The sequence below is a fragment of the Nicotiana sylvestris genome, chromosome 12 (assembly GCF_000393655.2).
Source record: "Nicotiana sylvestris chromosome 12, ASM39365v2, whole genome shotgun sequence".
Taxonomy (NCBI): Eukaryota; Viridiplantae; Streptophyta; class Magnoliopsida; order Solanales; family Solanaceae; genus Nicotiana; species Nicotiana sylvestris.
In genome coordinates this window covers 20,124,302-20,147,934 of record NC_091068.1, presented here as the reverse complement: position 1 = coordinate 20,147,934, position 23,633 = coordinate 20,124,302, and the positions used below count along the sequence as shown (strand labels likewise).

General features: G+C 43.1%; 1 protein-coding gene across 1 annotated transcript; it reads left to right on the top strand.

Moving 5' to 3' along the window:
• The first annotated feature begins 2,650 nt into the window (after window positions 1–2,650).
• LOC138882766 (uncharacterized) lies at window positions 2,651–8,716 on the top strand. The gene is made up of 4 exons (XM_070163397.1): window positions 2,651–3,358; window positions 3,443–3,739; window positions 4,415–5,636; window positions 8,553–8,716. Exons 1-4 carry the CDS (start codon window positions 2,651–2,653, stop codon window positions 8,714–8,716), a joined length of 2,391 nt encoding a protein of 796 aa, XP_070019498.1.
• The last annotated feature ends 14,917 nt before the right edge of the window (window positions 8,717–23,633 follow it).

The window sequence follows — 23,633 nt, the reverse complement described above, 5'->3', positions numbered from 1 at the left end:
CAATAACGATTTCAGAAGTCTTAATTCTTTGACAAAAACTCTCTTGACTTAGTATGCTTTTAAATCCCTCAAATCGGCATCTTTTTCTGAAACAGTTTCTTTCTAAACATTCTGCCTAAACATTTTACTCAGACCCTGAAATTGTCTTTTAAAACAGTTGCGACTTACCCTTTCCTTAGATATTTCTATCTCTTAAACTCTTTCACAACCATTTCTGTGTTTTATTTTTACTGCAGTCTATACTTTCTTTTCAAAACTCCTCTGCATTAGACTACTTTTCCTGAAACCAGTACCCTTTAAATCACTCGCTTGAAATACCTTAATTTCTGACAATTGGATCCAAGTTTCCTAATGCAGACTTTCTATCTAAACATAGGGGTTGAACCAGTCCGTTCGCTGTTTAAGTTTAATTTAAAGACCAAATCAGTATGTGCCAAGACATGCTAAACTAAGTGTTGTCTGATTTAAGGGGTTTATTTGAGCCTTATTTGCCTGTTTACTCATCTCTTTATTTGATATTTGTTTTGATTGTCTAATTAGAATTTTATCCTTTGAAACCCCATAAAGGCCCCATCCCTTTCTTCCCTCCTAGGATTAGAAGTCCTAATGCCCCGAGACTGATAGGTTGGGACGAGTACTAGCATGCAATAAGTAAACGAGACTAATCGTGTTTAAATACCTTAATGGGGTGGGAAGGGTAGAATATGGATAAGATGACCGGTGCGCTAATATCACGTGCGACCCCTCTTCTAAGGAGTGATTGCTGGATATTGCATTAATGTGATCCATATTATCAATAAACCTAGGACCCCCTTTCCCTTTACTTGTTAATTTTTTAGTTTTCTTTTAAGACTAATTTTCTAAACTCTCTACTTCCTCAACTCTTCAACTTGTTTGCAAAGCTATGTGAAGCCCTTTACTTGTTCTCTTACTTGTCTTCTTAAAGTCACAATTGTAGCGTGGCCGGGAACCACACTAGTGGATCTTGAAGGGTGCCTAACACCTTCCCCTCGAGATAATTTCTAGCCCTTACCCTAATCTCTAGTCCCTTCAATTCAACTCTTCCAAAAGTGTCCTAATGCACTATAATCATTAGATGGCGACTCTTCAACTTCTAAACCCAATTCTCGAAAGGGAATAGAGTTGTCCTCCCAATGTCGTATACCCGATTTCTGACCCCACGGTTAGAGAAAAAGGGGGTGTCGATAGCATAACGACTCTGCTGGGGATTTTCTTTAGGCTTTTACCATTGCATGTTGCTTGTGACTTTATTATCTCATTAATTGCTTTATTTAATGTCTTTTATTCTTTCACTACGAAACTGACTTGGCTCTTCATGTCTTTTCTTTCCTTTAGTTGCTTTCCTTTACTACTTTATTTCAATGTTGTTGTAATTACTGCAATTATTGTAATCATTTATCTTATGAACGTGAAAATACATGTCAATTTGTTTCATTCTTGTAAACTACATCTTCAACATCATATTCCACTCGTGCCAAACAAACACCATAGCAACGCTTATAATGAGTGATTGCGCTCTTCCAATATTATCACCCTTTAAATTTGGCAAAGGCGTATTTGCGATAAAACCAGTCGATCAGCGGTGCAGTCGACGGTTCCGTGCCTTTTCCCCTTGAGTTGTCCGCTCAAGAGTACCTGTCTAATACCCCAATAGGAACCTTACTCTGTTTAAATTGTGCATGCATCATGGTCAAACCTAGTCGAGTCAGTTATGTTGTCCACATAATGACTCATTAAGATAGCCTTGTCCAAAGTCCACTGGGTTTCCTTGAAACCCAAATGGACACCACCATATTCTATGCATTTATTTGGAGAACAAAATTCTTGCTATGCTAATTATTGGTATTAAATAGTCGAGTCCGGTGGGGGTGAGTTCTTAACCCTTTTGTTTTGTAGAAAATGAATGAAAAAGTTCCTGACTTCGGTATGGTAAACATACCTTCACTCTTGCAGACTTGGTGGAGAAACCTCCTATCGAGAAACCAAATCAACGAATGGAAAGAGAGAGTCACCAAGGCTAGTGAGAAGCTAGAATACCTGGAGTACAGCTTGCTGGAATTGGAAGGGAAAGTGAGGAAAAGAGTCATCGACTGTCAAAATGTTGAGGAAGGCAAAGGAGAACGTCTGGCGATAGCATTTTTACTGGAAAATCTACGCGAGCTGGAAGACTTGATCAACGAGGACATTCAACCTGAAGAAGGTCCTTCTGGGACCAAGTAGTTAGGAGTCTTTCTTTTCGCTTTTAATGTAATAAGGCTAATGGCCATTAGTGACATTTTTACTTTCCGCTATTTTAGTGTCGTTTTGGGATTCATCTTATTTTTATCAATAAAATGAGGCACTTAGCATTATAAGTTATCCAAGTTAATTTGTCGCTAGGCCTACCTCAGGCACAACGAGGCACCCAAATTAGGACGCGATTTATATTCTTGCACAATGTGTTTAAATATTGCAACATTTTCTTCTCATAACCTGCACTAACTTGTTACCTTTTTGTTTTTCTTTATTTTTATTCCCCTCCCCAAAGGTTAGTTTGTGCATTCTGGCACCATCATCATACAGTACGAGATCCAAGGGCCCTCCACCTCCTCCTCCTCCAAGTCCTATCAGAAACAGGAACAAAAGCAAAATGGGAGATGCAAATACTAGAAAGGAAATTGAGGAGACTTCTCAGAATACTCCAATTACCAAGGGAACTGCTGCTCATCTTGAGCAGACATTGCTGAAATTCCGGGAGGAATTGGACCAAGTCTGGAACTTGGCAAGCCTATCAATCACTCTTGTCGCTCCTGATGTTAACGCCCAGAACCCCGCACCTCCACAAAACACCCCACAACCACCAGTACAACCCGCTCACACCCAAGCCTATAACACATGCAATAACACTCCACTTCACATTCCTGAACCGCAAAACACCACAAACAACCACCTCCACAATACTCATGTCTTTGTGGACACTATACCCCACTACACCCAGCCAATCTCAGGTGCATCTGACTCAGACGATAAAGACTCCCTTATCAGGAATTTGGCCGCTGAACTCAAGAAGCTAGTCAGCCGGGTCCAGGGTGTCGAATGTAGCAAAGGCGTTGAGGGGTTGAACTACAAAGATCTTTGTGTTCAGCCAAATGTTGAACTCCCGGAGGGGTACAAACCTCCCAAGTTCGAGATGTTAGACGGTACAGGTGATCCCAGGGTCCATCTAAGAATGTGTTGTGATAAGCTGGTAGGAGTTGGAAGGGAAGAGAAGATCCGCATGAAGTTGTTCATGAGGAGCCTGAAGGGCGATGCCCTATCTTGGTACATCAGCCAGGATTCAAAGAAATGGACAAGTTGGGTGAGCATGGCATCCAATTTTATGGACCGATTCAGGTTCAACACAGAGAACGCACCAGATGTGTTCTACATTCAGAATCTAAAGAAGAAACCCACAGAAACCTTTCGCGAGTATGCTACTCGTTGGAGGTCAGAAGCTGCTAAGGTCAGGCCAGCCTTAGAGGAAGAGCAGATGAATAGGTTTTTTGTCCGGGCTCAGGATCCGCAATACTATGAAAGGCTGATGCTGATAGAGGGTCGGAAATTCTCCGATATCATTAAGTTGGGGGAGAGGATCGAAGAAGGTATCAAGTATGGTATGGTCACTAATCTCGAAGCATTACAGACCACCAATAAAGCCTTACAGTCTGGTGGCACGGCAAAGAAAAGGGACGTGAATTCCGTAATGGCTGCGCAAAGAACCAAATACCAAACATATCCCTCAACTCCACTCACATATCAACCCTCCCCAAGTTACCAAGCACCCTCACCCACATACTAAATTCTACCACCCGCCTACCAATCACCTCCACCACCCACATATCAACCCACTTTACCAAGATATTCCCATCCCGCACCTGTGTACCAAGCATATAACTCCCAACCTTCTCATTACCCATCACCACCTACTCGCCAAAGGTTTTCTCGACCCAGACCAAATTTCGATCGTAGACCTCCCAAACAATATACTGCCATTGCTGAACCAATTGACCAACTATATAAAAGACTTAAACCAGTCGGTTATGTTGCCCTTATCCCAGCCATAACTCCAGAAAATCCCTCCCAATGGGTCAACCCGAACAAAACCTGCGCATACCATTCCGGGATGAAAGGTCATACCATCGACGAGTGTCGCTCGTTGATAGACAAGATTCAGACCTTGATTGACAATAAGGTCATTATAGCAAAGAAGCCCGTTCCTAATGTTCGCAACAACCCTCTGCCTGACCACAAGGGTGGAGACATTCATATGATCGAGATTGAGGATGATTAGGACCCCAAAGGGTCAATCGGGTTGATTGCTGAAGGAGATGAGCCTAAGAATTCGACGGTCACCCTCAATCTCATTGTTGTTCAGATCCAGCCTTCTGAGGGCAATGAAATAAATGTGTATGTACCGCTCGAGTTCGAAGCGCCTCCTGCAAAGGCGCCGAGGCCAATTGAGGTTGAGTTTGGGATCCCAAAAGCACCTGCACCGTTTGAAGTTGTTGTGTTACCCCCGAGGATGCCTATTCCAGTTTCTATGACAGAAGTGACGCCATTCAATTCAAACATTATACCTTGGGATTACACAGCGAAAGCTAGGAGAAAAGGGAAGACACATACTGGAGAAGCTATCGCCACACAGGGCATGACCAGAACAGGCAGGGTTTACACTCCAGAGCACCTAGCTGAGTCCAGTAAGCAAGCCCCGGGACGGACTACTAAAACTGGTCCCGATGATCTTTGGAGGAAAATACAAGCTAAGGAGTATTCGGTCGTTGAGCAGTTGAACAAAACACTAGCACAGATCTCCATCCTAGCTCTTCTACAAAGCTCTGACGCACACAAAAATGCCTTGATGAAGATATTGGGCGAAGCTTATGTGGCCAGCAACATAACTGGGGGTGAAATGGAAAATATGGTAGGACAAATACTGGAAAGCCACAAAATCACCTTCCACAAAGATGAACTACCGCTGGAAGGACTGAGTCACAACAAGGCGTTGCATATCACCTTGCAATGCGAAGATTATTTCATCACCAGAATCTTGGTTGACGACGGATCCAGCCTTAACATTTGTCCACTAATAACTTTCAGGATATTGGGGAAAGGTTTGCACGAGATCAAAGACGGAGCAATCAATGTTAAAGCTTTTGATGGGTCCCAAAGATCCACCATTGGGGAAATTAGCCTATGCTTGCAGATGGGACCTACCTGGTTCGATGTGGACTTTCAAGTTATAGACGTCCCGGCATCCTACAATTTATTGCTAGGACGACCCTGGATCCACGCCGCTGGGGCTGTGGCATCAACCTTGCACCAAGCTGTAAAATTTGAATGGAATCATCAGGAAGTGATCATTCATGGCGACGGTAGCAACCCTATATATAGTCGCCAAACCATCTCGATGATCGAAGGCAGGAGACGAATAGGCGGAGAAACATACCACCACATCGAGCGAGTCAACGCTGTAGACAAGAATAAATGGTGGGATAACAAGATTGAAAGTATCCTGAATTGGTATGGGTACGAACCTGGAAAGGGACTCGGCAAAAACCTCCAGGGAATCCCCAAACCCATCAAACTGAAGAAACATGGTACTATATTTGGTTTGGGGTATGAGTACACTTGGGAGGAGTTCAATCACTGGTCGCCACCATGGCGCGGCCCCTACTATCCACTGGAGCATCCGATACCTCACCTGGAGCAAACTTTCCAGCCGGCAGATACTATATATGGGTCGGAGGAAGATGAAGCATTGGCAGCTGTGAAGAATCTGTTCCTGGAGGATGATGATATGGATTGCAGTGTTATTTTCGAGGAGGAAGGCCCTTCTATACAAGCTGTGAACCGAGGGGAACGCCTCAGCAATTGGTCGGTCAGAACCACCAAGGCCCATAAAGCTTCGAGGTAGCAAGGCTAAACCAAAGCACCATGCATCACATTTTACTTTTTACTAGCTGATTTTATTTCCGTATTGTCTTTAATTTTGAAAAGAGCTCTGATATTCAAAATAATTATGAATCTAATCGAAGCATTTCAGTTTATTATATATCTCGCTCTTATTATTTTCCTATCATTCACTTTATTTTACACAGCATTACTAATGAACCAACGATTGTGACTTGCAACGAGACAACGCAACAAACGAATACGGACTCAGAAGAGGATGATATACCGGAAGAGGTCGTTAGAGGAGTTGAGAATTTTGAAAATAGGCCTAAGTCTAACTTGGATGAAACTAAGGTCGTTAATCTGGGAGGTGCAGAGAATGTCAAAGAAACGCGCATCAGCGTTCACCTGCCACCATCAGAAAAGAAAGAGTACAAGGAGTTCCTAAAGGAATATGAAGACATATTCGCCTAGTCATATGATGATATGACCGGTCTCAGCACATCCATTGTAGCTCACAAATTGCCAAAAGACCCGACATGCCCACCGGTAAAGCAGAAGCTCAGGAAATTCAAACCCGACATGAGTTTGAAAATCAAAGAAGAGGTTACCAAGCAAGTCAAAGCCAAGGTTCTCAGAGTGGTAGAGTATCCGACATGGTTAGCCAACATCGTGCCAGTACCAAAGAAAGATGGGAAGGTTAGAATCTGCGTCGACTACCGGGATCTCAACCGGGCCAGTCCCAAGGATGACTTCCCCTTGCCAAATATACACATCTTGATCGACAACTACGCCAAGCATGAGCTACAGTCGTTCGTCGATTGTTTTGTTGGATACCATCAGATATGGATGGATGAAGAAGATGCATAGAAAACGGCGTTCATCACGCCGTGGGGGATGTATTGCTACAGAATGATGCCGTTTGGATTGAAGAATACTGGGGCCACCTACATGAGAGCCATGACTACCATCTTTCATGACATGATACACAAGGAGATTGAGGTATATGTGGATGACGCCATCATCAAATCCAAGGAAGCCAAAGGGAAATTCTCTCCCAATTGGCAGGGTCCGTACATGGTTCACCGGGTTCTGACGGGAGGAGCCCTTATTCTTGTAGAAATGGATGGAGAAGTCTGGCCGAAGCCAATCAATTCAGATGCAGTAAAACGTTACTATGTTTAATCCTCACATTTTTCTTATAGGATGTAGTTTGAACTACGCCTAACCTGATTCCCGTTTAAGAGGGGATACGTAGGCAACCCTATGGGTTCGATCACAATTTAATAAAAATTCCATTTTTCCCACTATTGGAACTTGGGCAGAATTTTGAGGAGGACCCTCAAAATTCCGAAGTTAATTTTAGTTCATGCATCGCCAGAAGCGCCAACCCAGTAAACTGGGGCAGAATTTTGAGGAGGACCCTCAAAATTCCGGAGAAAAGGGGTTGCAATGTCTTGAACCACGTCGCAGTCGTTGGTTCATCTAAAGAAAACTATTTTTGATTATATATTTACTAGAGCATGCATAACTATTATCCGAATTGCTATTGTTTAGCGACGCTACCCCAATAACACACAACGTTAAAGGCCCGGAGAAGAAGAACTAACCTTTCCCCTTACAGAACTCACAATTTTTCTTTGGATGCAGGCACTCGACTCACAATATCGTCAGGTATATTTATGAATGCATACTTTCCCAAGAATGCAACTTCTCAGAATCATCACTTGCCCACAATTGCTATCCATACACAATCTCCCTAGCAGTCATATTGTCGTAATCGGCTATCAGCTAAGAGATCTTACTACTAATCACCCTTTTACATCCCTACATCGTATAAGGCTACCTTTCTGCCTTCCGAGGTTAAGCTCTACCTCCATCTGCATCGCATAAGGCTACCTTTATGCCTTTCGAGACTAAGCATTGTCTCCATCCGCATTTCCCTGCATTGCATAAGGCTACCTTTCTGCCTTCCGAGGTTAAGCTCTACCTCCATCCTGCATAAGGCTACTTATCTGCCTTTCGAGACTAAGCTCTGTCTCCATCTGCATTTTTGCATAAGGATACTTATCTGCCTTTCGAGGTTAAGCTCTACCTCCATCCTGTATAAGGCTACTTATCTGCCTTTCGAGACTAAGCTCTGTCTCCATCTGCATTTTTGCATAAGGCTACTTATCTGCCTTTCGAGGTTAAGCTCTACCTCCATTCTACATAAGGCTACTCATCTGCCTTACGAGACTAAGCATTGTCACCATCTTGCATGGCTCAAACATCGCCACTTTATTTTTCGAACGGCTGAAATATCGCCACCTGCATTTAAATTCTCGCTTTGGTTGAAAGATCGCCACCCTTTGCATTCATTTGGATGAAAGATTGCCACCTTCTCATGGGCTGAAAGATCTCCAACTTATTCAAAGGCGTCATAGTTCGGAGGCACCATCGACATAGCCCGAGAACACCATTTCATGGCCTGCGAATCTTTACTTTTATGCTCTTCATGGCCCAGGACATCAAAGTCCGAGGACGTCATCCTAACCGTCCGAAGACAACATTCATGGTCCAACGGTAACTTGCATCATGTTTTAATTATGCACAATATACTCTGCTTTGCTCATTTGCAGGTACACCGGCTAGGAAATGGCCGTCTCAACAGGAGCGATCCCGTATCCGGTCCTCCGCAGCCTATTCGACTCCAAACACCTTTTCAAATCTAATCATTTCATCCGTCTTTTCGAATCTCCATCGACACACTCCGTCAATGGTTCCTGAACTACATATGGCCTGATTCCTATAAAACCAGGGATATGTAGGCAGCTCAGAAGCCAGGGCTCGGTCAAAACTCTTTTCAATCACCGATCCGGTCAAAATTGGCCATCTTGTCTTTACCCGATAACTCTTTCATCCTCCTCGGGTAAAGAGGGGCAGTTGTTGATACCCAATTTTTTCCTATATATTTTCAAAATGACATATATGTGCATATATAAGCACCCCAAAGGGTTTTGGCATTTTTAATGATTTTTAAATCAATTTATGGTCTATTTTTACATCATAAAATCCCAATATTTATTCCCAAAAAACTTGCCATTTTGGAAAATAATTTACTTTATTCTCATAATTACCTCAAATATAGTCGGCATGATTTTTTCATATTTTTACAAATTCGTCTAGTATTTTAAAACTAAATTGCATGTAATTGCAATGCTAGCCTCTTTAAGATTTAATAGCATTTTTCTTAAATATAAATTGATCCCAATATTTTAAATTAAGGTTTACATATTATTTATTAACTCAGTACCTTTAATTTGCTTTTAAAACATTTTTACTATTTTTATTAAATAATAGGGGGAAAAACTGGCTATTTCAATTTTAGCCTCAATTCGTTTCAATTTTAACCACAATTCCATCTCAATCTCAGCCAACTTCAAGCCCAAATTGGACCAACCCAATTCAAATTTAACCCGACCCCTGACCCATTAACTAAACCGTCCGTTTGTATCTTCAGATCCTGGTCGTTGATCATTTTGATCAACGGCCCTCATCCCTCCTTTCCTTTTCAATTTCGAACGACCTAACCCTATCTCTCATTTCTCTTCGACCGCCACCCTCAAACCCTCCCTTTCTCTCAAACGCTCTCTAACACTCAAAAAACCCTAGCTGTCTTCCTTGTCTTCTCCGACCAAATCTCACCGGAGTCCATGGCTTCTCAGGCTATGGACGGCCTATGCTCACCTCCCTTCACCCCCAAATCATGGTTGTTCGAGATTTTGAGGTTTGACCTCAACGATGCCCGTTCAGATCCTCCACAGATCTGAGGTCCTATGGCCTCTCCGACTCCGTTCCGACATGTTCGAGCCTTAAAAAAGACTCTACTAAACCCGATCATGACTCGTGAGACCTATGTAACTTAGGCTCTGATACCAACTTGTGACGACCCAAAAGTACCATGTCGTGATGGAGCCTATCGTGGAACTAGGAAAGCCGACTCTTTTACCAAAAACAGCCCGGCATTTCAATTTAAAGGTTACTTCAAGCTATTTAATTAATAAAACTTCATAAGATAAATTTGAATAACAAAGTGCGGAAAGAAAAGCCCGACATTGGGGTGTCACTAGTCATGAACATCTACTACAGTTTGTCCAAAAAAAAACTAAGATTAATACAGTCTGGAAATATAACCAAAATAGCTATAGGAAGATAGGAGGGAGAAGAGAAGGGCTACGATCACCATACAGCTACCTTGCTAACTCCAATAGATCCGTCGGAGAAGAGCAGGGCTACGATCGTCATACAGCTACCTTGCTAACTCTAATAGATCAGTGACGGATGAAATCAACACTCGCTAGCACGTCCAGCAACCCCTAGATCTGCACACAAGGTGCAGAGAGTACTGTGAGTACGCCAACTCATTAAGTAATAACAGTAAATAAAAACTGAGCAGTAGTGACGAGCAATAAAACATATACAGTTCATATCATGAAATCTCAGTAGAATTCAGCAGGCTTCTAAAAATCATGGTTTGAATCAACTTAGCTCATTTAAATCCAATTTCAGACGTATAAAACATCATTCAATAGTTTTTCAAACAAAGTGATGAAATAGTGAGTAAAGATGATGACAACATAAATAGCCCCTCGAGCAGGACATGAATCATAAATAGCCCCTCGGGAAAACCTCACAGTCACTCACACAGACCCTCGGGCATACCTCACAATCACTCGTAAACAGCCCCTCAAGCACAACATGTACCAAGTACAGCCCCTCGGGAAAAACATCATATCACTTACTCAGGGTATCCTAGCTCACTGGGGCGTGCAGACTCCGGAGGGGCTCCTTCAGCCCAAGCGCTATAACAAGCCACCTCGTGGCATAAATCAATCAGGCCCTCGACCTCATATAATCATGAATTAATGACAACAAGTTGCGGCGCGCAACCCGATACCATAATATCCTCGCAAAAATAGGCCTTCGGCCTCACTCAGTCATAAACCTCTCAAGCCACTAGGGCTATTAGTAAAAATAGGGTGCTCAGTCCAAATTAACATTTTACATGCATCAAAATGGAGTAATAGAGACTGAGTTATTAAATCAATAAGTATAACATGACTAAGTATAGATTTTTAACCAAAAGCAATGAGAGGATAATAACAAAAAAGTCCCCTAAGGGTCCAAACAGCTCTAGCATAAGGCCCAAATATGGCATTCAACCCAATTTACAGAAATTCTTTCTAAAAAACATAAGTATCATGTAGTTTCAACCAAATACGCAACTTATAGTTGCTACGTGCGGATCAAGTCACAATCCCCAATAGTGCATGCCCACACGCCTGTCACCTAGCATGTGCATCACCTCAAAATAGTAAAACGATACGAAATCCGGGGTTTCATACCCTCAGGACTAGATTTACAATCATTACTTACCTCAAACCGATCAAATCTCTACTCCGCGATGCCCTTGCCTCTAGAATCGGCCTCCAAATGCTCCAAATCCCAATGATTTTCTTGAAAATCTCCCAAAATTTGCCTCAAACCGAGCTCTCAAAGTCCAAGATGTGAAATAAAACCTTAAACCTCGCTTATATAGTGCTCTCTGAACTCCCATTCCACGGCCCACGTATTTCTCTCCACAGCCGCATAATCACTACCGCGGTCCGCGTAATTTCAATCGCGGTCGCAGACCCTTAGCCTCACCTTCCGTAGTCCACGTAAAATCAACCGCGGTCGCAAACCTGACCCCTTTCCTTTCCGCGATCCACGAACTTCCTATCGCGGCAACATTCTTCTACCGTGGTCCGCGAAATCCACACTGTGGCCACACTCCCAAATGATCCGAGACCTACAACTTTCCAACACCAGATATCAGATATTTCCAACTTCCAAGGCCAAATGGTGATCTGATTACCACCCAGAACTCACCCAAGGCTCTCAGGACCTCGACTAAATATACCAACACACCCCATAACATCATCCTAAATAAGTCGAACCTTCGAATCACTTAAAACAACATCGAAACACCAAATTACCCTCGGATTCAAGCCTAAGAACTTCTAAACTTCCAAATCCACAAATGATGTCGAAACTTACCAAATCACCTCCGAATGACCTGAAATTTTGCTCACATGTCACAAATGACACTACGAACCTCTCCAACTTTCGGAATTCCATTCCAACCCTGATATCAAAATTTCCATTGTCGGCCCAAAATCGTTGAATTTCCAACTGTCGTTAATTTAAGCCTAATTCTATCATGGACCTCCAAATTACATTCCAGACGTGCTCCTAAGTCCAAAATCACCTAACAGAGCAAACGGAACTATCAAAAATCCCATACGAGATTGTTTACACATATGTCAATATCTGGTTGACTTTCCCAACTTAAGCTTCTAAATAGGAGGCTAAGTGCCTCATTTCACTCCAAAATCACTCCGGACCCAAATCAACCAACACAATATGATAAACCACAGCTGAAGAACACAGAAGAAAGCAGAAATGGAGGAAACAGGGCTATAACTTATGAAATGATCGGTCGGGTCGTTACAAATACTACGACCAATGTCTGAAGTAATGGAATCTCTATAGTCTAAATAACAAAATAAATAACATAAATACTGTTGATATTAACATTAAAATTTAAAAACAACATTCTAACATTTGTTTTATGAAAACATTGAAAAGTAGGATCATTTGTTTCTTGTCAATAACAAATAAACCCGTCAGAAGACGAAAAATTAAAATACAAACCCTCTACAATAACTATTTTTTCTATATTTTTACTATTCCTTTTTGGGTCATAACGGATAAAACCCCAGTCACAGGGTTAATTTGTGTTTGCACAGTGTGAGAACTATGCTTAGATTAGGTAGGATTTATTTCAGAATGGAGACCCCCTCCCTGTCAAGCCAAACAACTTTGTGATGAATTTTTATATGCTTCTTTAAACCTCCCCTCCCGCAGCTTTACTTTGAGAAGATCATCATTGTTGACAAATATTACAAATAGATTTTTCATTAGCCTTATCCCGAGTAAACCATTGCCAAAAAATTGATATTTTTTTCATTCGACTGGTTGTCTAGTAGGACGTAATGGACCACGAGCTCCAAGCTGGGATTGACGCTGACTTGGATCTGCTAAGTTATCATTCTCTTCTCCTTCATCCTCACTCAAATTTTTATAATCACCATATTATGCTTGTAGTGCTTTGGGATCTAGTGATTGATAATCAACACTAACATCATGATATAAAGGTGTTTGATCTATGTTAGTGAAGTTATCAATATGATTAGGATTACTAGATTAGCATTAACCTTAGTCTATTTATTAAATACTTTTTTAAAATTAGTCTAGGAGCTAATTTTAGTAATAAATAATCAAGATAACAACAGTAGCAACATAATTATATTAAAAATAAATATGAAAATGAATAAAAGTTGGAAATAATGTACCAAAAGATGACGTAAACACCAATAATTGATGTGATGCAAGAAAATCGCTCAGATTAGTGTATAGTGCCAAGGAAGAAATATGTCCCCGTACAATTGATGTTGATGCTTGAAAAATTTGAGTTTTGGGTGAGAAATGAATAAATGAAATGAGGTATTTATAGTTTTAAAATAAATCTAAAATGTAATTTAATAAACTTAGGGGTTAAAAATATAAATTAGGGGATATGGGGTGTTGGTGTGATGACTCGGTCAGTCGTCTCATGAGTTACCACTCTAATTCCCCCATTTCTGCTTCTTATTGATTTGTCTATCGGTTCTATGTGAGATCGGGTTGGTTGGCTCGGGTTCAGAAAGGATTTGGTAAGATTTGAGACACTTAGTCTCTTTTGAGGAAGCTTAAGTTGGAAAAGTCAACCGGATATTGATTTATGTGTTAGAGGCCTCAGATGTGAGTTTCGATGGATCGGATAGCTTCGGGAGGTGATTTGGGACTTAGGAGCGTAATCGGAATGAAGTTTGGAGGTCCGAAGTAGATTTAGGCTTGAATTGGCGAAATTAGATTTTTGGCGTTTTCCGGTTGATAGGTGAAATTTTGATATAGGGGTCGGAATGGAATTTCGAGAGTTGCAGTAGTTCCGCCGTGTCATTTGGGATGTGTGTGCAAACTTTCAAGTCATTCGGACGTGGTTGGGTTGGAAACTTAGGCTTGAATCCGATGTGTTTTGGTTGATTCGATGTTGTTTGAGGTGTTTTGAAGGTTGGTATAAGATTGAATAAGGTTATGGGGTATGTTTGTGTTTTTGGTTGAGGTCTTGGGGCCTCGGGGTGATTTCAGATGGCTGACGGAGAAGTTTGGAATTTTGGTGAAGCTGCAGATTTGCTGCTTCTGTTGTTTCCGCACCTGCGGATTGGGGACCGCAGGTGCGACGCCGCATATGCAGACGATTGGTTGCAGAAGCGGAGATAGGGTGGAAAGGCGATGACCGCAGAAGTGGTTGGTGAACCTCACATGCGATGGCGCAGGTGCAGCTGGTGCATTGCAGATGCGATATTGGTAACTTAAGTGAAAACCGCAGAAGCGGTTTGTTGACCGCAAATGCGGTACCGCAGAAGCGGGAATGTGGCCGCAGATGCGAAATCCCTGGGCCAGAACATATAAATTGTTTCCTTCGCGATTTTTGAGCTATTCCACTATTTCTAAGTCGGGTTTGGAGTTTTTTGGACGATTTTGAAGAAGGATTTCAAAGGAACTACATTGAGGTAAGGATTTTGGACCTAAAACTCGTTCCTATGGTATTATTTCATGGATTAGAGTTATAGTTAATGGAATTTAAGGATTAAAATTGGGGAAACTAGGGCTTGGTATTGGAGACCTAGACTTGAGTATTTGAGGGACCAATTGTGGTCGGATTTTGGCACTTTTGATATGTATGAACTCATGGGGAGATGAGGAATCTATTGATGTTAATTTTATCGAATTTCGAAACGTGGGTCTGGGGATCAGGTTTTGGTAATTTCGGGATTTAAGTTTTAAATTTATTATTTTTGCTTGGGCTTCGTTCCCTTAGCATATTTTGTCGTCGTGATTCTGATTTTGGATAGATTCGACATGAGTGGAGGCCGATTCGAGGGGAAAAGGCGTCGCGGGCTAGAGTTTGGACCAGATTGAGGTGAGTAATGATTGTAAATGATGTGCTGAGGGAATGAAACCCCGGATTGCATATCGTTGTGCTATATTGAGGTGACGCACATGCTTGATGACGAGCGTGGAGTCGTGCACTGTTGGGGATTGTGACTTAGTCCATCCCGAATGACTATTTTACCGCGTATTTGACTGAAATCTATTAGTAAAAATCATGTTTTGGGCTGAAATCCATATTTGGGCCACGTTCCAACTATTTGAACCCTTAGGAAATTTTTATTGATATTTCCTCATTGTTTTGACTTTATACTTGAACTCAGTCATGCTATATTCCACTGTTTTCATATCTCAGTCATGTTTACTCTGTTTTAACACTTAAATGATCTTTTAAATGATATCTTGGGCCAAGAATCATGTTTTACTATTGCCCGAGCGGCTTGTAAGGATTTTGGCTGAGTAGGGTCGAAGGCCTATTTGTGAGGAAACACTGATTATGATTATAAGGCCGAGGGCCTGAGATATGTACGCCACTAGGTGTCTTGTTGATATGAGGCTGAGAGCCTAGTGATGATGTCATGAGATGGCTTGATATTTCGCTTAGGTCGTAAGTGGTCCCTCCAGGAGTCTGCACACCCCCAGTGAGCGCAGGTACCCATTGTGATGTGAGATATAGCATGAGGGGCTGGTATTATTCTGAGATATTGTCCGAGGGGCAGATTTGTTGACTTTGTGCCTGAGGGGCGAACCTTTATGTGCTTATCTTCATTATTGCCTGTCATTTACCTGCTTAATTGTTTAAAAAAGCCTTTTATGAAGTTTTAAACTAAACTCAGTAATTTTGCACATCTTTACTACTTCACTGTTTTACTGGCTTTTATTGCTTCATAATAGCCTGTAATGTGCCTTACGTGATTTCTTACTTTCAGTTTTTATTATGATTATTACTCACTGAGTTGGAGTACTCACTTTACTCCCTGCACCCCGTGCGCAGATTCAGGCGTTGCTGATCCTGCTAGCGCGAGTTGAGAGCTCCCGGCAGACTTCGGAGTTCACGAGGTGGCTGCTTGGCATCCGCAGTCCCGTGCTTTTCCCCCTTTATATCATTTCTTTTCCCTTATTAGTGGCTTTGTAATAGCTTTGTAGACTTTTCAGACTTGTGTTAGAATTGGTAGATGCTCGTGACTAGTGACACCTTGGCATCCGGCTGTGTTGGGTTGTATTCCGCAAATAGTTTGTATTGTCACTACTTACTTTTGGATTTATATCATATTTAAGATTAAACGCTTATTGTTTAATTGCTTAAAATGGAATTGGAAATGTGTCGGCTGGCCTTGTCTTCACAAGAGGTGCCATCACGATCGGGTTCGGGTTCGGGTTTAGGGTCGTGACAAGTTGGTAATAGAGCCTAGGTTAAATAGGTCTCACGAGTCATGAGAAGGTTTAGTAGAGTCTCGCGGATCGGTATGGATATGTTTGTATTTATCCTCGAGAGGCTACAGAACCTTTAGGAAAACCTTCATAGTCTTGAAATTCTTGTCGTGCGAATTTGTTGATCTGAGTACTAAACTTCTGTTATTCTATTCTCTCACAGATGGTGAGGACACATGCTACCGGTCAGGATGGATGACCACCAGTACCACCAGTTGTGACCACTAGAGGCCGAGAACGCGGTCGTGGTCACGGTAGGGGCAGAGGTGTGGCCCGCACAGCATCTAGGGTAGCCTACAGACCCACCAGCCACCCCAATTCAGGATCAGGTCCCAGTTGTGGACGCACCAGCAGCACCAGCTCACGCACCAGCTGTGCCCATTGTGATTCCAGGTCTATAGGAGGCCTTGGCTCAAATTCTATCAGTTTGCACTGGCCTAGCTCAGGCGATTTCAATCACTATAGCCGCAGCTACTTCTCAGGCCGAGGGGAGGCAATCAAACTCCCACTGCTCGCACACCTGAGCAGGTCGTGCAGGGACTTTAGACACCGGGGGCACATCTAGCCTAGCCAGTTGCAGCTGCTCAGGACTATGTAGTTCCTGCCATGTTAGAGGACAAGCAACGTAGGTTGGAGAGGTTTGGTAGACTTCAGCCTCCGACCTTCAATGGTGTAGAGGGCGAGGATGCCCAGGATTTCTTAGATAAGTGTCAGAGGATGCTTTTGTACAGCGGGTATTCTGGAGACCAGCCGGGTCGCTTTCACTACATATCAGTTTTCGGGAGGTGCCTTCACTTGGTAGGAGACTTTTGAGAGGCGTAGGCCTGTTGGTGTAGCACCCCTTACTTGGCAGCAGTTCTCCATTCTCTTTCTGGAGAAGTATGTGCCGCAGTTTCGCAGAGAGGAGCTGCGCATGTAGTTTGAGTGGTTGCGTCAGGGAGAGATGACGGTGATGCAGTATAAGATGAGGTTCTCCGAGTTAGCTCGTCATGCTATTTGGTTGTTTCCGACAGATAGAGAGAGGATTATGAGGTTTGTTGATGGCCTCACTTATCAGCTTCGTATTCTCATGACTAGTGAGAGGGTGATTGGTGCTACCTTTGAGGAGGTTGTAGACATTTCTCGAGAGATTGAGTCTGTTCGTCGCCAGGAGAGGGAGGAGAGAGAGGCTAAGAGGCCTCAAGGATCTGGTAGTTATAGTGGTGCTCCTTCAAGAGGTCAGTTTCAGCATGGTAGAGGCCTTCCATTCAAGCATGCTCAGCCAGCTCGCGTAGGTTATTGTGGGCGTCATCGGGTCATAGTTCTCACAGTTCTCATCAGGGCCAGTCATCACTTAGTGCCCTTCTAGCTCAGAGTTCGTCCCGTGCTCCATCAGTTCAGGGCTCTTCTATGCCAAGTGCATCTGCTAGTCACTCCGGTGCGAGGGGTTCCCTTCAATCCTCTTCTTCAGCACCTGGGAGTTGCTATGAGTGTGGAGAGATGGGTCATATGTAGAGGCAGTGTCCTCGCCGTCTTTCGGGTTCATCTCAGCAGAGGGGTCAGTCATTGGCTTCAGCGCCAGTTACTTTATCACCAACCGCCCAGCCAGCTAGGGGTCGCCCTAGAGGGGGAGGTCGATCAGGTGGCGGTCAGGCCCGTTTCTATGCACTTCCAGCTAGACCCGATGCTATTGCTTCTGATGCTGTTATCACAAGTATTGTTTCAGTCTGCCACAGAGATGCCTCTATATTATTTGATAGCGGTTCCACCTTTTCTTATGTGTCATCATACTTTTCTCGTTATTTAGGTATGCCTCGTGAGTTTCTTGCTTCACCTGTTCATGTATCTACCCCGGTGGATGATACTGTTATTATATACCGTATGTACCGGTCGTGTGTGGTGACTATTGGGGGTCTGGAGACTCGAGTGGATCTTTTATTATTATGTATGGTGGATTTCGATGTCATTTTGGGCATGGATTGTTATCTCTGTGTCGTGCTATTCTGGATTGTCATGCTAAGATAGTCACATTGGCTATACCGGGTGTGCCACAGATTGAGTGGCGAGGTTTGACTGATTATGTTCCCAGTAGAGTAATCTCATTCTTGAAATCCCAGCATATGGTTGGGAAGGGTTGTCTTTCATATCTAACCTTTGTGAGGGATGTCAGTACATAGACTCCCAATATTGATTCTATTACAGTTGTGAGGGATTTTCCCGATATGTTTCCTATAGACCTGTTGGGCATGCCACCGGACAGGGATATTCACTTTGGTATTGACTTGGTGCCGAGCACTTAGCCCATTTCTATTCCGCCGTATCGTATGGCACTAGCGGAGTTGAAGGAGTTAAAGGAGCAGCTTCAGGAACTCCTTAAAAAGGGGTTCATTCGGCCTAGTGTGTCACCTTGGGGTGCGACAGTTCTATTTGTGAAGAAGAAGGATGGCACTATGAGGATGTACATTGATTATATGCAATTGAATAAAGTAACAGTTAAGAACAAGTATCCTTTGCCTCGCATTGATGATTTATTCGACCAGCTTCAGGGAGCGAGAGTGTTCTCCAAGATTGATCTCCATTCGGGTTATCACCAGTTAAAGATCAGGGACTCGGATATTCTTAAGATAGCTTTCAGGACCCGATATGGTCCTTATGAGTTCTTGGTGATGTCTTTTGGGCTGACCAATGCCTCAGCAATGTTCATGCATTTGATGAACAACGTGTTCCAGCCTTATCTCGACTCATTTGTCATAGGCTTCATTGATGATATTTTGGTGTATTCGTGTAGTCAGGAGGAGCACGTGGAGCATTTGAGAGTTGTGTTGCAGAGATTGAGGGAGGAGAAGATTTATGCAAAATTCACCAAGTGTGAGTTTTGGCTGGGTTCAGTGGCTTTCTTGGGGCACGTGGTGTCCAGCGAGGGTATTTAGGTTTATCCGAAGAAGATAGAAGTGGTTCAAAGTTGGCCCAGACCTTCATCAGCCATAAAGATTTGCAGCTTTCTTGGTTTGGCGGGTTATTATCATCGGTTTGTTCAGGGATTTTCATCTATCGCATCGCCCTTGACCAAGTTGACTCAGAAAGGTGATTCATTTGTATGGTCGGATGAGTGTGAAGAGAGCTTTCAGAAGCTCAAGACATCATTGACTACAGCTCTAGTATTAGTTTTGCCATCAGCTTCAGGTTCATATACCGTGTATTGTGATGCTTCGAGAGTTGGTATTGGTTGTGTATTGATGTAGAAGGGTAGAGTTATTGCTTAAGCTTCTCGTTAGTTGAAGCCCCATGAGAAGAACTAACCCATTCATGATTTGGAGTTGGCTACCAAAGTTCATGTGTTGAAGATTTGGAGGCATTACTTGTATGGTGTGTCGTGTGAGGTGTTTACCGATTATCGTAGCCTCCGGCACTTGTTCAAGCAGAAGGATCTTAATTTGAGGCATCGGAGGTGGTTGGAGTTGCTAAAGGATTATGATATCACTATATTGTACCATTCGGGAAAGGCCAATGTAGTGGCCGATGCTTTGAGCCGAAAGGCGGTGAGTATAGGGAGTTTGGAATATATTCCAGTTGGGGAGGGACCTCTTGCAATTGATGTTCAGGCCTTGGCCAATCGGTTCGTGAGGTTAGATATTTCGGAGCCCAGTCGAGTATTAGTTTGTGTGGTTTCTCGGTCTTCCTTATATGATCGCATCAGAGAGCGCCAGTATGACGATCCACACTTGCTTGTCCTTAAGGATAGAGTTCAGCATGATGATGCCAGAGATGTGATTATTGGTGATGATGGGGTGTAGAGGATGCAGGGTCGGGTATGTGTGCCCAATGTAGATGAGCTTCGGGAGTTGATTCTGGAGGAGGCCCATAGTTCGCGGTATTCCATTCATCTGGGTGCCATGAAAATGTATCGGGATTTGAGGCAACATTATTGGTGGAGAAGAATGAAGAAAGACATTGTGGGATTTGTGGCTCGGTGTCTCAATTGTCAACATGTGAAATATGAGCATCAGAGACCGGGTAGCTTGCTTCAGCGGATGGATATTCTAGAGTGGAAGTGGGAGTGGATCACTATGGACTTTGTAGTTGGACTCCCATAGACTTTGAAGAAGTTCGATGCTATTTGGGTGATGGTGGATCGGCTGACCATGTCTGCGCACTTCATTCCTGTGTGTACTACCTATTCTTCAAAGCGGTTGGCAGAGATCTATATCCGGGAGATTGTTCGTTTGCATGGTGTCCCAGTTTCCATCATTTTAGATAGGGGCACTCAGTTTACTTCGTAGTTTTGGAGGTCTGTGCAGCGAGATTTGGGTACTCAGGTTGAGTTGAGCACAGCTTTTCACCCTCAGACAGACGGAAGTCCGAGCGCACTATTTAGATATTGGAGGACATGTTGTGCGCTTGTGTCATTGATTTCGGAGGGTCATGGGATCAGTTTCTACCGCTTGCAAAGTTTGCTTATAACAACAGCTACTAGTCGAGTATTTAGATGGCTCCATATGAGGCTTTGTAGGGGAGGCGGTGTAGATCTCCAGCTGGTTGGTTCGAGCCGGGTGAGGCTAGGCTATTGGGGACAGACTTGGTTCAGGATGCCTTAGACAAGGTGAAGGTGATTCAGGAGAGGTTTCATACAGTGTAGTCGAGACAAAAGAGTTATGCTTACAGGAAGGTTCAGGATGTGTCCTACATGGTTTATGAGAAGGTTCTTTTGAAGGTTTCACCCATGAAGGGTGTTATAAGGTTTGGAAAGAAAGGTAAATTGAGTCATCGGTTCATTGGACCTTTTGAGGTGCTTCGGAGGATTAGGGAGGTGGCTTATGAGCTTGCTTTGCCACCCACATTGTCGAGTGTGCATCCGGTATTTCATGTTTCTATGCTCCAAAAGCATATTGGGGATTTGTCTCATGTTCTGGATTTCAGTACGGTTTAGTGGGATGGTAATTTGACTTATGATGTGGAGCCAGCAGCTATTTTGGAGCGTCAGGTTCGAAAGTTGAGATCAAAGGATATAGCTTCAGTGAAAGTGCAGTGGAGAGGTCGGCCCGTGGAGGAGGATACTTGGGAGACTAAGCGGGAGATGCGGAACAGATATCCTCACCTGTTTGAGGCTTCAGGTATGTTTCTTGACTCATTCAAGGACGAACGTTTGTTTAAGTTGGGGAGGATGTGATGACCCAGCCAGTCGTCTCATGAGTTACCGCTCTGATTCCCCCATTTCTGCTTCTTATTGCTTTATCTATCAGTTCTATGTGTGATCGGGTTAGTTGGCTTGGGTTCGGAAAGGATTTGGTAAGGATTGAGACACTTAGTCTCTTTTGAGGAAGCTTAAGTTGGAAAAGTCAACCGGATGTTGACTTATGTATTAGAGGGCTCGAATGTGAGTTCCAATGGTTCGGATTGCTTCGGGAGGTTATTTGGGACTTAGGAGTGTGATAGGAATGAAGTTTGGAGGTCCGGAGTAGATTTAGGCTTGAATTGGCGAAATTAGATTTTTGGCATTTTCCGGTTGATAGGTGAGATTTTGATATAGGGGTCAGAATGGAATTCCGAGAGTTGCAGTAGTTCCGTTGTGTCATTTGGGATGTGTGTGAAAAATTACAGGTCATTCGAACATGGGTTGGTTGGGTGTTTGATCAAAAGCGGAATTCGGAAGATTTTGGAAACTTAGGCTTGAATCCGATGTGTTTTGGTTGATTCGATGTTGTTTGAGATGTTTTGAAGGTTGGTATAAGTTTGAATAAGGTTATAGGGTATGTTTGTGTTTTTGGTTGAGGTCCCAGTGGCCTCGGGGTGATTTCAGATGGTTGACGGAGAAGTTTGGAATTTTGGTGAAGCTGCAGATTTGCTGCTTCTACTGTTTCCGCACCTGCGGATTGGGGACCGCATGTGCGACGCCGCATATGCAGACGATTGGTCGCAGAAGCGGAGATAGGCTGGAAAGGCTGTGACCGAAGAAGCAGTTGGTGAACCGCACCTGCGATACCACATGTGCAACTGGTGCATCGTAGATGCGATATTGATAACTTAAGCGAAAATCGCAGAAGCGGTTCGTTGATCGCAAATACGGTACCGCAGAAGCGAGAATGTGGCCGCAGATGCGAAATCCCTTGGCCAGAACATATAAATTGTTTCCTTCGCGATTTTTGAGCTATTCCACCATTTCTAAGTAGGCTTTGGAGCTTTTTGGACGATTTTGAAGAAGAATTTCAAGGGAACTTCATTGAGGTAAAGATTTTGGACCTAAAACTCATTTCTATGGTATTATTTCACGGATTAGAGCTATAGTTAATGGAATTTAAGAGTTAAAATTGGGGAAACTAGGGCTTGGTATTGGAGACCTAGACTTGAGAATTTGAGGGACCATTTGTGGTCGGATTTTGGCACTTTTGATATGTATGAACTCGTGGGGAGATGAGAAATCTATTAATGTGAATTTTATCGAATTCCGAGATGTGGGCCCAGGGGTCGGGTTTTGGTAATTTCGGGATTTAAGTTGTAAATTGATTATTTTCGCTTGGGCTTCGTTCCCTTAGCATATTTTGAAGTCGTGATTCTGATTTTGGATAGACTCGACGCGAGTGGAGGCCGATTCGAAGGGAAAAGGCGTCGCAGGCTAGAGTTTGGACCGGGTTGAGGTGAGTTATGATCGTAAATGATGTCCTGAGGGTATGAAACCCCAGATTGCATATCGTTGTGCTATATTGAGGTGACGCACACGCTTGATGAGCGTGGAGTCGTACACTATTGGGTATTGTGACTTAGTCCGTCCCGAATGACTATTTTACTGTGTATTTGACTGAAATCTATTTGTGAACATCATGTTTTGGGCTGAAAGCCATATTTGGGCCTCGTACCAACTATTTGAACCCTTAGGGGATTTTTATTGATATTTCCTCACTATTTTGACTTTATACTTGAACTCAGTCATGCTATATTCCACTGTTTTCATATCTCAGCCATGTTTACTCTATTTTAACACTTAAATGATCTTTTAAATGATATTTTGGGCTAAGAATCATGTTTTACTATTGCCCGAGAGGCTTGTGAGGATTTTGACTGAGTATGGCCGATGGCCTATTTGTGAGGAAACACTGATTATGATTATGAGGCTGAGGGCCTGAAATATGTACGTCACGATGTGGCTTGTTGATATGAGGCTGAGAGCCTAGTGATGATGCCACGAGATGGCTTGATATTGCGCTTGGGCCGTAAGGGGC

Bases quoted from the DNA above. Each gene is read 5' to 3' on its own strand.
- LOC138882766 (XM_070163397.1), top strand. From the start codon at position 2,651: ATGGGAGATGCAAATACTAGAAAGGAAATTGAGGAGACTTCTCAGAAT. The intron at 3,359-3,442 runs GTGAGCATGGCA...CAGAATCTAAAG, and splicing joins CAAAGAAATGGACAAGTTGG to AAGAAACCCACAGAAACCTT. The intron at 3,740-4,414 runs GTAATGGCTGCG...ATTGTTGTTCAG, and splicing joins AGAAAAGGGACGTGAATTCC to ATCCAGCCTTCTGAGGGCAA.